This window comes from Sorex fumeus, unplaced genomic scaffold (assembly GCF_029834395.1).
Source record: "Sorex fumeus unplaced genomic scaffold, SorFum_2.1 ptg000051l, whole genome shotgun sequence".
Taxonomy (NCBI): Eukaryota; Metazoa; Chordata; class Mammalia; order Eulipotyphla; family Soricidae; genus Sorex; species Sorex fumeus.
In genome coordinates this window covers 2,547,501-2,565,840 of record NW_026606108.1, presented here as the reverse complement: position 1 = coordinate 2,565,840, position 18,340 = coordinate 2,547,501, and the positions used below count along the sequence as shown (strand labels likewise).

At 45.4% G+C, this 18,340-nt stretch overlaps 1 protein-coding gene across 1 annotated transcript in view; it reads right to left on the bottom strand.

Moving 5' to 3' along the window:
* Positions 1-18,340, bottom strand: part of GABRB3 (gamma-aminobutyric acid type A receptor subunit beta3) — a 180,690-nt gene that overhangs the window by 17,634 nt on the left and 144,716 nt on the right. Inside the window, exons 5-7 of the mRNA XM_056124247.1 lie at positions 16,138-16,220; positions 12,799-12,936; positions 741-893 (exon numbers count right to left, since the gene is read on the bottom strand). Of these exons, the coding sequence (XP_055980222.1) occupies positions 741-893; positions 12,799-12,936; positions 16,138-16,220 (374 nt within the window). The remainder of the gene's footprint in view (positions 1-740; positions 894-12,798; positions 12,937-16,137; positions 16,221-18,340) is intronic.

The window sequence follows — 18,340 nt, the reverse complement described above, 5'->3', positions numbered from 1 at the left end:
TAAAAGAGGTATAATTCACGATATCACCTTCAGGGAATAAGTTCAACTCTACCCATAGAAAGGATGCATGGAGTAATTACTCTTCATCTCTGTACTTACATAAATGTACTTAAGTGATTATTTTGTCTGAGAAGTTCCATAATAATTGGCTAGAGAACAATGTTTCTGAAAATGGAAATAATTTGTTTAATAATAAAGTATATTTAAAATGTACTGATATATATTGCATATCAGCTAGCAATTCCATGACCAATTGACCAATGGCCAGGCAAGATCATTAGAGAATTTGGGAATCACTCAGCACTTACTCACATATTTTAATGCTTATTAAGTTGTATAGTTCAAGTTATATGCTATATTATTTGACTATTTCTCTGATTTAAAAAAAAAAGAAGCATTCACAATTTATGTACTCTTTGTGGGTGGCCACAAAAAATTTGAACAGGAAACGTTATTCTTTGCATTAACATTAGTGTCAAAAATAGTTTTACTATGCAAATATCCCACAAGCATATTTCCTTTTCATGGGCATGAAAATTTACATTTTAGCCTTATAATTAAATTAACACATCAAGGGAATTGTGCATGAAATTAGTGCTTTGAGAGAAAAGGCAACTCCTTGGGCAAGTCTGGTGTCACCATGTTAATGCTCAAAGTTGAACTCCAGCCTTTGAACTTCCCTAACTCTGTAATAATAAGGTTTCTTACCAGTCCAGACAGAATTTGAAAATAGCACATACCAAGGGCAACTCTAGCTGCAGAGGCGTCGTAATTGATCCAGAAGGACACCCAGGAGAGGATGGTGATTAGTATAGAGGGCATGTAAGTCTGGAGAATGAAGTATCCGATGTTCCTCTTCAACCGGAAGCTCAGTGAGAGCCGAGGGTAGGCACCTAGGGATAATGGGCAAGGGTCACACTGCAGAAAAGACACAGAAGGCCAAAGGAATGTGTTGGCTTCCTTGAGTCAACAGCAGGTCTTTGACACACTCTCACCTGTTCCAGTTGCTTCTGTTTACTTCCTGGTATTCACTCAAGCAATGAGGGGAGAACTATGGCTCTTAAGTCTACAGAGATGGTTCTGATGAAGAAACTTTTACAGGTGGAATGCACAGCTGAGGACTATCCCTGGGAAATTTCTGGAAGTGTTTCTTATTTACATTATAGAATAATGTCAAATATCTTGCTAGTTTTTATGTTGATAACTATCCCCCCCCTTTTTTAATGTTACTTTATTTTTTTAATGACTATCCTCTTCTATTGCATTGTAGATGGGAAACTTGAGCTCAGACCTTTAATGAGCAAAATGTCTTTTGGCCACTGCCAATTAGGTGGCTCAGTAAGCTCACAAAGCAACTTGGACAGACAGTGCACAAGTGGGCACAGTCCCTGGATGGATGGGATCAGCCCAGGGCACCGTGGCAGCTGTTGAGGGAAGCTCCCAGTCGGGGTGGAGTGGGGGGAATACTGAGATTCTCTGCTCTGATCCCAGGCAATCAGGAAGGCAGGAGAAGCACCTGGTCCCTTCTCACTCTGCACACCCAGGCACCCCACCATATCTGCCTTTGTGTGCTGCTGAAGGAACCCAGGACAATACTGCCTTTAGGCTTCCATTAGCCTTTTCTGCTTTATTTTTCCTTTCCCTGGAGCTGGTTCAGAGGAACTCCATTTCCACCTGGCTATTTCAATAGCCCCTTTATCCGTTCCACAAGGCTCAGCTTGGAACCTTCTGCATCCTAAAGAGTTGCAGGGAAGGCCACCAGTGAAATCCTGGTGACCTTCAACGATTCACTTCTTGCTTCCTGTCCTGGTGGAAGTTTCTGCACCTGAATTGATGTACTTAAACACAGGGACTTTTGACCCCCTCCATCTGTTCTTCCTTCAAGTTCTTCTCCTGGCCCTAACTACGGAACTTTCCAGACTTTTCTCCCCATCCTTTCTGATTCTGTGCCTGCTACCGCCTGATTCTTTCGACTTACTTCTGCATAGAAGATGAAAGATTCATGCCTGAGGCTTTCACTTTTGCTGTAACCACATTTGCAGTCAAATTTTTATATAAATAAGAAACCACTCAACATACCCAGCTCTTAAAGGCCGGCAATCAGAAAAATTCTCTCCAGTCTGTGTGTGTGTGTGAGTGTGTGTGTGTGTGTGTGTGCATGTGAGCACTGAGTTTCTGATCAAAGGCTCTGATCAAACAAGTCACAGTGTCATCACTGCATAAACATTTTTATTCCTGCTGAAGATTTTTGGTCTTGTATAAATTCTTCCTAATTTCCCATCAAATATATACTTGTATTTATAGTGTATAAATACGGATTATTGAATGCAGTCCATTTAGGTTCTCTTGATGTTGCAAGATAGCTGGAGCAATAGCATAGCGGGTAGGGCTTGCATGCGGCCAACCCAGCCAACCCGGGTTCTATTTCTCAGCCCCTCTCGGAGAGACCAGCAAGCTACCAAGAGTATCTCACCCGCACGGCAAAGCCTGGCAAGCTCCCCGTGATGTATTCGATATGCCAAACACAGCAGCAACAAGCCTCACAATGGAGACATTACTGGGCCCACTTGAGCAAATCAATGAACAACGGGAGGACAGTGACAGTGACAGTGATGTTGCAAGACTAGTTAATAGGGTTAAAATTCTTCTCTGAAGGCTCGAGGACAGCTCAGTGGCCAAAGACCTATGTGGGAGCCAGAGTCTGTGAGTTGGATCCCCAGCACTGTATCATTTATGCCAAGTGAACACAGTTCTATTGCTCTGCTGTTTGTGAAGCACAAGACACCACACCCTAGAACCACTACAACATATTTTTTAAGGACCAGAGAGATAGTATAGCAGGTAAGGCACTTGCCTTGCATGTGGCAGACCTGGGTTCAAACCCCGGCACTCCATAGGGTCCCCTGTGTACTGCCAGGAGTGATTCTTGAACACAGATTCAGGATGTAAACAGAGGCAGGTGTGGCCCCAGTTATTTTTAATAATATCTTGGCAGAGCTTTTTTTCCTATATTTAGACTTATTTCCTTTGGATGAATGTGCCAAAAGAAAATTCAAGGCCAGTGTTTAAAGTTTTTAATACACACAGCCAAACTGCCTTGAAAAATAATCTTTCTCTAAAAAAGTTTGGGGGCCATACCTGGTGATGCTCAGGGGTTACTCCTGGCTCTGCACTCAGGAATAATTCCTGGTGGTGCTCTGGAGATCATATGGGATGGCTAGGACAGAACCCAGGTCTGCTGCATGCAAGGCAAAAACACACTACCCACTGTACAATCACTCCACCCTGCAAAAGAATCTTATTAGGCTATCCACACTATAAGCATGGGAAATGCCTGTCTCACTGTTAGCAAGCATAACGATGTTACTGATTTCTTTTTAAAAAAGTTGAGTAATTTCCTTAGGGAAACTGTCTTATTCACTGACTGAATAGTTCCTAAATATTTATTTCTGAAGTGCATGGTAGAATGAGGACAGAGAGTGGGGCTGATTATGTTTTCTGTTCACCTCTCTATATGTCTTTGTCTCTGTCTCTGTCTTTCTCTATTTCTGTCTTTCTACCTGCCTGTCTGTCCATCCATCCATCCGTCCATCTCTCTCTGTGTTCTTGTTTTTAGCTCTTCATTCCTATAGGAGAAAGGCACCTCCTAAGTGATGTTTAGGGATTCTGGGCCCCTCCTAGCAATACTCAGCCAAGTGAGTTGGTTCAGTGCTCAAGCTCATGGACAGGGCACTGCATGGACTTTGAATGCAGGCTCAAGCCATCAATGCTTGGGGGCCTTCAGGGTGGCATGTGGTAATGCCACGTGGTGCCAGGGATTGAACCTGGATCAGGCACACGCCTACAATGACCTCTTCTTTTTGGTGTTTGGCTTTACTTAATCCTGGCTCCAGGGATGAAGCTCGTGGGGCTCAGGAGACATTATGGGATACTGGGGACTAACCCAGGTTGGTTACATGCAAGGTTAGCCCCTCATTTGCCTTTCCCAGTGTATTCTGTTAGAACTTCTGTGACTCATTCTAAAACTGACAACAGGGTGCGGAACGGACAAATACTGCAGTTTGGGACATGTTGTGGATTCTGGATTCTGTCCATCTCACTTTTTTTCCTGTTAAGTTTTAAAACCCATGTTTTATTTAGGTTTAGCTAAGAGAGATTCCATCATGACCCTATTTTGAGGGTTGGCAATGATTTCACTGTTGGCTATGCTGTGAAGGCTTGTCTTGGTTTTCCACAGAGAAGTCCCAAATCTTTCCCACTCCACCAGTGGAATCAAGTCCTTACAACATGCATGTAACACTACTGTTCCTTCCCACATTTGGAGGAGTCCTGGTGGGATGTGCCCAAACTATGGGTGGGCACCTCCTTTGAGGTCTTGGTCTTCTCCAGTTCTTTGTCCTCATTCTATCACACACTTCAGGGTCACAGCCTTCATTATCCCATATTAGAAATCCTACATGGGCCATTACTTCCATAAGGTCAAACAAAATATCCACCCAATTACTATAGTTTTCTCAAATTACTTCCATTTTATTTTCTACATGCCTCTGTATGAAGCCTATTATTTTCTAGCCCAATAGTGCCTCAGTGGCTCAGAATAAGAGCCCCTTCTCTGCCTCTGCCAAATACCACCCCCAGAAGCCTCTCCTTGAGAAATGTGTTCCCTGATCCCAGTCTCAAAGCCTTTAACCACATTCACAGTGTCAGTGAATCTTGTCTTCTTCTTCCATTCCAAAGTCAGTGATGTTCTCACAGAAAAAGAAATTATTAATATTTGCCAATCAAGAAATTCTGTAGTTGAAGGGCCCCAAAGCAAAGTCTGCAGTCACAAATGGATCATGATGCTTAATATGGAACCAACTGCCTCAAGTATCACAGGGTATCAAGAAATTTATCTCTACACTGTGTGTAAAAAGATAGGTGCACTTGGTTTATCTGCATGATACGGTAGCGGTCTAATACTCCAAGTGTTTGGTATCTTCCCTGGCTCTCAGGGTGAGAGCCCATAATGGCTTTAATATCTCTAGTAAGTCCCATATGGGATTTTAGCTTGTCATCTCCAAGAAACGAAAAGAGCACTTGCTTCCTCTTTGTCTCACCCTCTTCTCTACCTCAAAGAGTGTCTGTACCCTTTAGGGTTGGCTCAATCACATGATACTAACAAATAGTCCCTCCAACTTTGGGCACTTACACAAAGGCCATTTCCCGTTTGTGTGCTACATACTGGCACTTTACCATCAGTCCATGCGTGTCCAGAGAAATCAGCTGATAACGCCCAGACGATAACACACCACATGCCTCAGCTTTCCACTTTGAAATTCCACTTTCCTTTTAAAATTGAAACTTTGTGGCTTATACTGCTATTAATAATGGTTTCTCATGCACATGATTTCATCATGTGTACCCTCTCCCTCTTCCAAGGACCCCAACTCCCCTCCCTGCCAAGTTAATTGTGTGGCCACAGTTAGTACAGTAACCAAGAAATAGAATCAGCTCAAATACCCAAGTATAGATGAATGACCGAGAAGTGGTGGTCTATCTACACAATGGAATACTAAGCAACTCAGAAAAAGAACAAAGTCAGCAACATGAATGGAACTAGAGGATATCAAGTCCTTTTTTTTTTAAATCAAAGAACATCTTCAGCGAAATTTATTATAAAGGCAAATAATACCCAGTGCATGGAAAAGCCAAGTGCCACTTGGGAACATTTTCTTTCCGCAACAGGGGGTCTGTGATAGGAGGTCTAATCAAGCACTAGGAAGACCACCAAGAACTTCAAGAAACAGGGCTTCTTAATTTCCAACGCCAAAACTACCATGACTTCCTGATTTCAAAACTACCTTCAACTTTGGGAATTTCCTAAGGTAATCACTGCCACAGAACATGAAACTAGGAAAACAAATCAGCTTTTTATGTCTTTGCTTAACAAACGCATTGCATTTGCTCAAAGGGAAATGCCAGTTTAGGTCAACCCAATGTTTTGGGATTAGCCTCTCCTACCCACAGGGTCCTCAATTCCAGAGGTGGTAATGCTGGGTGGAACAGAGCAACAAAATGAATGGGAAGAGCAGTGACATGCAACTCGCTCCTAATATGTGCCTGAGTCATACAGATAAAGTGGAGGCAAGAGCAACTTCAGAGATACAGATTATTCTAGAGCATTTGACTTAGCCATTCATGAGACACTCCTTGGGTTCTGCACAGACTGTTCTTATTACTTAATAAGGTTCTTTCTAAGCAATTGACTGAGGAGAGCGTCCAGGTAAAAGTCTGGGAGGGCAGAGGCAGAAGAGCGGTTACTAAACACAGCACCTGAGGGAGGCAGAAGGATTGTTACTGAACGCAGTACCTCAGGGGGGCAGAAGGTTTACTACTAAACACAGTACCTCGGGGGGAGGGCAGAAGAGCTGTTACTAAACACAGCACCTTAGGGGGGGCAGAAGAGTTGTTACTAAACACAAGAACCTCAGGGAGGTAGAAGAGCTGTTACTAAACACAAGCACCTCAGGGGGCAGAAGAGCTGTTACTAAACACAAGCACCTCAGGGGGGCAGAAGAGCTGTTACTAAACACAAGCACCTCAGGGGGGCAGAAGGGCTGTTACTAAACACAGCACCTCAGGGGGGCAGAAGGGCTGTTACTAAACACAGCACCTCAGGGGGGACTGAAGAGCTATTACTAAACACAAGCACCTCAGGGGGGCAGAAGAGATGTACTAAATACAGCACCTCAGGGAGGCACGTATCTCTGGTTGCCACTTGATGCACCTTTTACAGAAAGTCTTAAAGTCTTTTTCTTTGTTTTCCTTTGGGGGCCACCCCTGGTCATGCTAAGGGCTGACTACTGGCTCTGTGCTCAGGAATCACTCCTGGCACTGCTGCAGGGCTCATATGGAGTGCCAGGGATCAAACATGGTTTGGCCACATGCAAGGCAACTGCCCCACCCATTGTATTAGCTCTCTGGTCCCAGCTCTCAAAGTCTTTGCATGGTATTTAGCTAGATAATGTTCGCCCAGCAGTGCAGCAATGAATGCCTCCACACACACTGCATTGCTGGGTGAAAAAAATCCCCAAGAAATGGAGTCACTTGTTTTAAAAAACCTGGTTAACTTTTTAACTTTGAGAATTCGTGAGTCAGCGGTATCAAGGCATGACCTTCGAGTCAGCAACGTGTAGACACTTAAAAGAATTCTAACAGAGAAGCACAGAAGCCGCGGATGGGTGCAAGTATGAGACAGGAAGTTGCTGAATTGTGGATGAGAGTTCAGAGCCTCAGCACAAACGTTCCAACTCAGTGCTTCCTTGGGAAGAGTTCTCCTGGGAGTTACTCATGCCCCAGCCCTCTCATCTCAGAGGCACGAAAAACTCCGGCCAACGGTTAAGGCTCTGGGGCTCTGACCTAGAGGATACAGAACTGCTCTGGAGGGCGTCAGCTGTGCTGAAGAGCTCGACAAAATGCGCACAAAGAGTCATCCCACCTCCCATGTGGGGCCATAAGAAGCACTTGAAGGCATCTCTAAATTAACCAGATGATATTCAAGCAGAGCTGGGCAGAGCTGGGCCAAGTCCACTCCCCAAGAGGGCAGAGCAAGGGGGATGCAGCTCCCCTCAGTCATGAAGTGCTGAGATTTCTCAGTATGGCCCTGGGGTGCTTCAGCAGGCATTTTTGTTCACAGATAAAATACCCTTTTACTTTACAGTACAATCTAAAACTTAGAGGCGCACTAGTAATTTTCTCCATCTCACTGCGGGTCACCTTCATTATTAGACAAATTATTAATTGCCACAAAAAGAAGGATAGTTATGAAGAAAGGCAAAACAGGACTGGGGTGGAAAGCATCTTTTGCCAAGACTGTAAATCACCTTTAGCAAAGAACATCTCAACCAGACAATGAGCCTTTTTCTGATCCTCTGGGAGGCCACTTTTTGTCACAGGGCAGGGACCCTTTGAGGAAAATTATTTTGTGGCAATTAGATGAAAGTCAAGCTTCTCTTTGGCACATGGACTAAATTCGCTCTACTCCTACAGTTTTGAACTGAGCAGTTAGGGGCAGGATTTGACAAAGAAATAAGTCCTGAGCATCACAAGGTGTGACTCCTAACCCACAAACTCACACACACAAGGAGAAATACCGAAAGACAGGTGAGACAGAGAGCAGAGAGGTGGAGGAGTGCTTGAGCTGAGCTTCTAAGAATTGGGGTTAGAGTTGGCATTGCAGAAGAGGAGGACTGATAAAAGGACTGATATGCTTCAGATTGCTGAATGATCTCGTCAGATCTTCAACAAGGCGAAAGCATGCCACAGAGAATAACCACAAAGAAAATGGTATCTTGTCTCTTGTTCATGCCCATGAGATCTTAAACTGAGAGACGACAGTGCAAGAGGTGAGGTGCTTGCCTTGTTCTCTACTCCAGGACCCCCTGGAGACGGAGTAGGGCAGTTGCCTACAGGAACCATAGCAAGGTGCATCTGAAAGGTTTCTGAGGAGGCAGGATGAGACACAGAACTTCCTTGCACATTCTTTGCTTCCTGAAACCCTCTGGGAATTTTGCATCTTGAAGGCATGACTTGCTTTTCCCAAGTCTTTAGTGTTGCTCATTTTGGGGAGGGGGGGCGTTGGTGGGCCTGGGGCACAACTACTCAAATTCAGGGATATTCCTGGCTCTGTGGACATGCTCAGGAAACCGTGTTTGGCTATGGGGATAGAATGCACGCAAGGGAATAACCTTAATTCCTGTGCTACCCCCCCTGCCTAGATTCTTCCTGCTCTGCACTCCACATATGGTGCCCCAAACACACTCAGTCTCTGAGTGCCTCAGGGTGTGGCCAACTCCCCCTCCCCCCAGTGATACTCGGCAGGACTGCTGAAGGGAATCATATACATTATACATGGCAAGAGTCTGGCCACTGGTAAGCACTGATGAAGGAAGCTCATTCATAAAAATGTGTGGAACTAGGAATGAAACAGATTTTCAAAAGTTTCCCTCTTTCAACCAAGTCTGAAAATAGACACTAGACTCTTACTAGAGCTTTGCATGTTAGAATATTTAAGACATTATTCTCCTGTGTGGTTGGGCTCAATGGAGCTGGCTCCAGTGATCTGTCTGGGGGTTTCTTAGGAAGACAGATTGTTGTGGTTCATATTTATATCCCATCCATATTCTGGTGGCTAGCCCTCTCCATAGCTTGAGAACTGAAGGGTCATTGAATTCAGAGAGGAAATCTGACTTTAAAGTATGCATTCAGCCCTAATCAGAGGAATAATTTCTGCAAAAGTGATGCTGTATTAATGAATGGCATTTTATATTTCAGTGTTTAATGTACTGAAATATGTGTTAAAAGTGCAGATAAAAGCACTGGAAACCTGGGGAGGAAATTAACTGTGGCCTAGAAAGAGGGAGCTGTGTGGGACAAGCTTTGGAAATATCAAAAGGCAGATTAGTTTATATCAATAAATAATCTGTCCCTATATGTCAACAAACTGCAATTAAATAGTTCAACCCCTTAATAACTAAAAACATGGAAGAAAAACCAGAAGCAAGATCTCACTGACTTCAGACAATCACAGTGCTGCATGCTCTCATATGACACTTAAATCTTGTTTTCAAGATTTGTTTGCTTAAGTCTCTCAGGGGACCAGAAGTTTGAAAATGAATCCCATAAAAAGCCATTTGTGGGACAGTATGGAAAAAGTGGAGTTTGAGAATAATCAAGAATTAACCAAATTTGCACAGTAAATCTAAAGGGGACACAGATTCATGCCCAAGGTTTAAGAACAAATACAAACCCTTGCCAAGTTGGAAAAGTAAAAATAAGCCTAATGTCTGGATAGTCATTGGCCCACCTTCATACTGTGTTTACACAATATGAACATAGCACAAAGCAAGCAGATAGTTTGAATCACCATTTTCTCCAGGTTGACATAAAATGACATATGAAATGTCACTCTGAGTCTTGGCCGCTGATGGGATTACACGGCACCAGGGGGCCAGTTGGTGGGTGTGACCCCCGCCTACTGGAATTTGGAGGATCTGGGAGGAGGATGCTCGACCCCAATCCGAGTAGGCTTGGAGATCTCGGCCCCGGAACACGCCTGGCTTTGTCCCTCTGCCAGTACCTTCATGTGTGCGGAGAGTGGTCTCAGCATGGTGGTGGCTGGTCCTGGAGGTCTTCGGCTGCCGGAGCCCTGGTTGGGGTGGGGAGGAAAGCTCAACCTGCTCCCCTCCAAGGGGCCCCGGCGAGGATAGCCAGGCGCGGGGGCAGGAGACCCCATCAGCGGCCAAGACTCAGAGACTATAAAAACCAGCTCCAGGAAGAAAACAGTGCAATCTCCTGCCCCCGCGCCTGGCTGTCCTCCTCGCGAATGCGGCAGCGCAACATCTTATTATGACATCTTATTCCTACTTTGGACAAACTGGCAGGCTACCGAATGTAGCCTGCCCACACGGCAGAGTCTGGCAAACTCCCCGTGGCGTACCCAATATGCCAAATACCAGTAACAATGATGGGTCTCATTCTCCTAAAGAGCCTTGAATATAATCTCAGGACTAGGATGAAGGAGACGTTACTGGGGCCTGCTCGAGGCAACTGACGAATAACAGGATGATTTGTGATTGTGATTGTGATGAAATGTCACACTCAGTCCTTACTCATCCTTCTAGGTTAATTGCCGGGGTGGGGGCGCTATGTTCTTGATGAGCCATGTTTTAATGCAGACTCCTCTTTTAAATGACTTCTTACTGTGGTAACATACATTAAATATTACATGGGTTTGGGGCATCTGCCATTCTAAAGGGAGAAAAAAAGCAATTTAGTTATTTTTATGAAGTCCATTGTGTATTATTCACTATTTAAATCTATTCAACTGCAGGGGAAGACCAGCATCAGTTACAATCTTCTTTTTTTGCTCCCCAGCTATATATTTTAATAAAAGAGTTTATAAATTGCATACTTGTTGGGATCTAAACAAACCCGAAAACAAGCAAGCCTGCATAGTGCTTTCCAATCACACAGAGGGCAGGTCAGAATGAATAGAGGAGACCAAGACAAACGGGGCTTTGCCTCATTCCAGCAGCTTCTTGTTCTCTCAACTTGGCTTATTTGCTCTTCCTCTTGGCTTAGCCACTTAGAGAGAAAAAGTGCTCGCTACCATTTCTCCCACAGACAGATTTCTACGTCAGCTCTTCCTGTCTCCAAGGTCACCCATGACCACTTGTCGGCCTAGAGAAGAGAGCTCCTTGTGGGCTGGTTGTATTTACTCAGACTTTTAACTGTTCAACAGCTAGTTTGGAAGAGCATCTCTGTCAGCCAAACCTTCATTCCACAGGTCCAGTCATTAAACCTGACTGCAAGACACAGCATTATCTGCTGATGGATAAACCTATAGTGTGAACCAATTTCCTTCAAACCTAGGTGGGATTTGGTTCCCATTAAAAGACATCCGGACAACAGGGCAAGTCACCCTGATGGAGACCATCCATAAGTGCTCAGGGTCTGACTGGTGTTATCCTGCATTACAGCCTAAGCAGAGAGATTCTGTTCCTCATCACATCAACCTCTTCCATTTCAAATGTCACCCCTGTGCACCAAGAAACATATGTGCCCAACTTCCATGGATATGTAAGGATGTGAGAACACTGAGAGGATTAATTGAGCAAGCACTAGAGACCCCTTGATCCTTTCAGATGTATTTATTAAAACCTCTCTTCTAACTAACCCACTTGGCCTTTGCCCGTGTCTGTCCTGAGAAATGTCCATATTTTATTTCATTTCATTCACTCAGATAGTGACGTGAAAACCAGGTCCAGGGAGATGAGCACACACCAGGCCTCTTGGACAGACCCTTGAAAATAACCATACAGACCCTGGAAGGAGATAATTATTTAACCCTATTATCTCAGAGTTTTAAAAGGCCATCACTCTTCTGATGACCCCTGACAGCAGCCTAGATATGACTCTCTTCTCCCCTGTCCACTACCATAAATTTCTTCTAACTTATTTCTTCAAACAAGCTTTAGTTTTCCAACTCCCTATGCCCAACCCAAGAGTAAAACGGATTGAGGGGAACAAGAAGCCCCCCACCTTCTCAGTAGTGGCATGAAAACTTTCTTTTTTAACTTTATGGGCCAAACCTGGTGATGCTGAGGGGTTATTCCTTGCTCTGCACTAAGGGATCACTCCTGGCTTAGAGGACCATATAGGATGCTGGGGATTGAACCCAGGTCAGGGGCTGGAGCAATAGCACAGCATGTAGGGCATTTGCCTTCCATGCAGCCAACCCGGGTTCGATTCCCAGCATCCCATATAGTCCCCCGAGCACCGCCAGGAGTAATTCCTGAGTGAAGAGCCAGGAGTAACCCCTGTGCCTGTGCATTACCGGGTGTGACCCAGAAAGCAATATATATATAATATATATAAATATATATATATATATATATATATATATATATATATATAGAATCCAGGTCAGCCATGTACAAGAAAAAATGCCCTCCCCACTGTACTATCACTCTTGCCCTTAGAATGAAACTTTGTTTAGTATCAACCCTGGCCTCTCCAGTAACTGGTCTTTGTGTGGTGACCACTGGAACCTGGGTTCAGCAATGCTTCCTGCCTGCTGAGGTTCATGGGTCCCCCTTTCACTAAAGAGAAAGTGAAGCCACTCAGGATGAACCATGAGGGCTGGCTCTTGAGCATGACCCAGAATGTGGGCCAGCACAGGACATTCACACAGAGTTGATGCCACCCAGATGGCCAGTGTCCCTCCAACCAGGTGAGTAGACCCCCAGGGAGCACCTGTGGCAAAGACGACGTTCCTGGAGACAAGACGATGCTCAACTATAGAGAACTGGGGGAGCTCAATCCTCTCCACTCCTGTAACAGCCTTGTCGCCTCCTCGCCAGTAAAACTCGATGTCATCAGTAGTATATCCATCTGTCAGAAAAGAGAAACAGGGACAAGGTGGGGATGACTGTCCTCTCAACTTGTGAGACTACAGAAACCGTCACTCAAAAACCAGAAGCAACAGCCAGGCCATCCTCAGAGAAGAGCTGTGTTTGGTGAGCTCCAGATATGTGAAAGTCTCATCCACCACTAAACTCTGAATCCTGCTGAACTGCCTTTTTGATTTTCTCCACACTGGCATGGAAAGATAGGGAAAATTGGAGGGTTCGGTTCAGAATTATGGTTGCAAAACTTCATGGCACAGCAGGCCTGGAGTTTGCACAGACAGAAAGTTCAAACTCAGAGGGACAGCACAGAGGAAGAAGAGGAGGAAAAGGAGGAAGAGGAGGAGGAGGAGGAGGAGGAGGAAGAGGAGGAGGAGGAGGAGGAAGGGGAGGAGGAGGAAGAAGAAGAGGAGGAAGAAGATAGAAAGAAGAGGAAGAGGAAGAAGAAGAGGGAGGAGGAGGCGGAGGAGGAGGAGGAAGGAGAGGAGGAGGAGGAAGAGGAGGAGAAGGAGGAGGAAGAAAAGGAGGAAGAAGAAGAAAAAGAAGAGAAAGAGGAAGAAGAAGGAGGAGGAGGAGGTGGAGGAGGAAGGAGAGGAGGAGGAGGAGAAGGAGGAGAAGGAGGAGGGGAGGAGGGAGAAGAGGAAGGAGAGGAGGAAAGAAGAGGAAGGAGGAGGAAGAAGAGGAGGAAGGAGGAAGAAGAGGAGGAAATAGGAGAAAGAAGAGGAGAGAGGAGGAGGAAGGCAGAAGAAGAGGAGGGAAGAGGAGGAGAGAGGAGGAGGAAGGAGGAAGAAGAGGAGGGAAGAGGAGGAGAGAGGAGGAGGAAGGAGGAAGAAGAGGAGGAACGAGGAGAAAGAAGAGAAGGAAAGAGGAGGAGGAGGAAGTGCAAGGAGGAGAAAGGAGAAAGAAGGAGGGAGGAGGTGAATGGAGGAAGAGGAGAAAGAGGAAGAGGAGGAAGGAAGCTGAAGAGGGGAAAGGAGGAAGAAGAAAGAAGGAAGAAGGAAAAAGAAGGAGAAGGAAAAGAAGCAGGGGTCCTGGCCAGGATGTTGCCCCTCCTTCCTTGTGCTTTTTTTCTGAAACCCTCTTGGTCCTTAAGAGGCTTGTGCAGTGGTCTCAAAGAAAGCGGAGTGGCTATAAGCCAGATTACTGCCCCCAACCGCAGCTCTGGGCACTGTACATTTCAGCTGCCAGACAATTGGTGCAAATGAATCAACAGGAAAATGAAGAGTGGTATTGTTCATCTGAACACATACCACAGGAAAACTTCAGACAAGTAGGCCCAGGCTGTGGGAAGGATGTCTCCCCATCAAGCTTAGCATCCTTCCTTGGGTCCCATCTCCTGCCTCCCTATGCAGTGATCACACTCCCTGACATTCCCTCTCACCAGGTGACATGTCAGTGTCCTACGGATTTTTTAAATATGACACATTTTGCCATGCCCCTCCTTGACTTAAGACCCTTGTGTGTTTTCCAGTGCAAAACAAGCCCAAAGTCCTTCCAAGGGCCACAGTACTTTGCAGAACTGGCCTCTCTGTACATTATCAGAGCGTCCACTCCCTGTGCTTTGCTCACCCGCCCAGTGCTCCCAGCCTCTGGATGGGGCTCAAATTCATGATCTGGGCACTTCCCACATGAGCCTGCTTCCTGTGTGTTGCCAAACATTGTGAACATCTTGACATTGATGTAAAACCATCACAGGACTCCGTCAACACGTCACAAGGTCCCTCTTACAAGCAACCTCCAAGGTAGCCTCTAATGCAGCCTTATTTTCCTTTGAGGTCATAGTTTTCTCCATGTTCCCTCTCTTCCACAGGGACAGACTTTTTATTTGTCTTCTCTTTAGATTTCTGGGCTCAAATAAATCAATGCTGGCATAGCATGATTTAAAAAAAAAGAATATTTGTGGGGTATGGATTTACCTTCCTCTTTGGAAAATAAAGTCACAGCTTTCATTTGCCTGCGTCTGACAGAGATGTAGACTGGCCATCAGAAATTTGGGAGCATACCAACACCTGCCCAAATAGGGTGCTGAGCACTCTCCACTTCAACTCAAAGGACACAAGAAAAGAATCGACATTCACGGAGGTCACTGGTGTACTCAGACAGTTGGAATATGAGAGACTTCCTTATTTAACTCCAGTTGGCCTTCCTGAAGCTTTCATCTACTGCCAGTGATTAGATTCCCAGCCATGGTATCTGCTCAGTTAATTCTTACCCCCCTCCTGACTGCCCCATGATAAGGAAATCCTCGTCTTTGCCCTGGACCTGTCATCCATACCAAATAGCTGATTCTCTGAGGAGTCCCCTCACAGGATTCCAGGTCCCCTGCTCTGCAAGCACACAGCCCGCAGGAAACAAGAAACCATGTGAGAGTTTAGGAATAGTGACGATGGCAGGCTCTGTATGGGATCCCACCAAGCACTGTCACTTCCCAGGAAGTCTATTCTCAGAGAAAACCTCTTCTTACTCCACCAACACACGAAGGACCAGGCTAAATCATAGGCTCCACTATGAAAATGCCTCAGTCTGAAGAGCAGTCAGCTTTGGCTGGATGGACCATGTCGACTGGGGTTCTGGCAGTAGGGGGCGGTCACTCAAGCCCTGCTGACAATGGCCAGGGCCACATCTGGGCACTCTTGAGATGAGATTCAGGGAGCAGGTGGGAGACGGGTTTGCTACAAGGTGAGGACGCAGCTCTCATCCGTCAAGTACTCAACACTGAATTATCAAGAACACATCTGAATACTCTCCAAATTGAAGAAAATTGCCAAGATGCAGAAATAGCTTGCTTGTAAAACCCAGTTCCTGAGGGGAAATGAGCTTCACGCCAAGTGCCCGGGGGTCCCAGGAGTACAGGCACTCATGCGTGATGAAGCATATTGTGAGAAAATTGCATCTCGGGTATTTGCTCTATTGGCTGAATGGATGGGGGGGGGGGTGCGAGTTGGGGGGGAACATTTGTTTTTCAGCACGGCAAACACTTAATCTGATTAGAATGGAGAAGTCTTGGAAGTTGGACTTTGTCTTTCTGCCCTGGCAGAGACTTTGCGAAGGAGAAGAATAAATCTCTTGACTCTGAAAGAGTGAAGAGTGATCTCGAGGACATGAAAGGGGTTTGGGAAGGGCAAGGGACTGGAACACTACAAGCAGGCTCCAGACAGAAGAACAAAATGTGATACAGAATACGCACAGCTCTCAATTTCCAATGTGCAGTTCTGTTCATCCAAGGGATATCTCCTCAGGTCCATCATGCATGCGGCCGTCGTGGTGATTCTGAAACACAGAGCAAGGGTAGCTATTAGAGACGGGACTAGAATGGACCACCAGGGCAAAAGGGTTCACTCTAAGCCCTGAAGGCACACGTACACAGAACCCCTTTCCCAAAGAACACAGATCTCTTGATACAGGCTGAGTGGAGAAGTTTCCTGCCGTCTCAAAAGTCACAGGCATTGACAACCCTGTAAAATGACTCAGAGGGTCTTGCTGACTTTGGAAAATGAAGGGCAGAGAATGGCCTTTGAAAAGAAGCTCTATGGGACTTGAGGGATGGATAGTGGGTAGGGTGTTTGCCTTGCATGCGACAGACCTGGCTTCAATCCCATAGAGTACCCTGAGCACCACCAGGAGTAATCCACGAGTGCAGAGCATGGAGTAACCCTTGAACATCACTGAGTGTGACCCCAAAATCCAACAACTAAGAAAATAAGTTCTTATATTCCTTTTGTGATTCTCCTCATTCAAAAATCCTCTAACTTTCAAAGCATGAGGATATTTTTAAGAGTATACAACTCTGATTAGTGAACACTGAATTTTTTAAAGTTTTTTTTTTTTGGATAACTAGTGATGCTCAGAGGTTGCTCCTGGCTCTGCACTTAGCAATTACTTCTGGAAGTACTCAGGGGATCATATGGGATGCTGGGGATCTAACCAGGGTGGGGTATAAGCAAGGTGAATGCCCTTCCCACTGTACTATGTCACCAGTCCCTGAAGACTGAATTTTGTGCATGTTAGGTGTTCACTGGACACCAGCCACTGTCCACATTTCCATTATACCCTTGTTACAGCCACCAGCTAGGCTAGAACTGATGGTACCGGGGCTTTATACCATTAAGTCATCTGTTATGACAGGGGAGAGTATCTGGCTCTTGTATTATTGATGATGAATCAAAATTGAGTGGGTTTAGCTTCTCTTGGGGTCAGCTTAACAAAAGAGAATGATTTATCTCATGGTCCAAGGATAATTAAGTGGCACTGGAGTATAGCACAATAGGTAGGGCATTTGCTTTTGCACACGGCTGACCTGGGTTTGATCCCCACCATCCCATGTGTTCCCTCGAGCACCACCAGGAATAATCCCTGTACGCAGAGTAAGAACTAAGTCTGAATACCGCCAGGTGTGGTTCTCCCCCAAAACAAAACAAAACAAAACGAAACAAAACACATGTATGGTGTGGGTTGAATTAAATAGAAAACGAGAGTTAAAGGGATTCCCATCCATGGAAATGAATTGAAAATAGAACAAAAAATAGATCAGAATATGTAAGATCGTGAATTAGCGGTTTGAGAGGCCCTTTTCATACTTCAGACTAAGGTATAGGAAAACTAAGTGGGTGAGGAGAGATTGGGGTGGGCCAGGTACACGCTGTCCTATCTCAGACGCCTCATAGCTCTGGGCAAACAGAGGCCTTGCATGTGCCCTTGAGATGGTAAATGCTATGAATGGATATCTGCTTTTCCTGGAGATCCCTACAATCATCTCAAATGTCTCTATGCGCCACCTTCCTGTAAGGTTGAACCTCAAGTCTCCCTGGACAGTCATCCACATGGATATTCACAGCTAACTGAGTATGGCTTCAGGTACCCTAAGCAAGCTCTGCTCCTGCCCACAGAGCCTAATCAACTGCCAGTATGCCAGCCAAATGCTTGGTTTTGTTGTTGTGTATTTCCTTTTTAGATTCAACTCCTTAAATAGGTGCTAAATTAATTATGGTAAAGGTAAAGGTAAAGGCCCTCCCGTTGATCGTCGATTTGCTCGAGCGGGCCCAGTAACGTCTCCATTGGAGACTTTGTTGTTACTGTGTCTGGCATATCGAATACTCTCGGTAGCTTGCCGGACAGAGTATATTAGGATATGATTGAGAAGCAGGTTGAAGGAAGTTCTGCTTTTCAAGGAATGGCTGGGAAGGGCAGCTAGAGAGAGGTAAGTATGCTGGTACAGGGATCAATGCCATTTTTTTTTTTATACCAAGAGCATGCACAGGCCAAGCATATGCTGCGTCATTCATGCTGATGGTGAAATTGTGTCCTTTCCAAATGCCATAAGGCTCCCACTGAGCAACCAGTGCAAGGCAAGGATCCTAGCTGGTTACCCAACGTCTTTTCAGAGCTCTTTG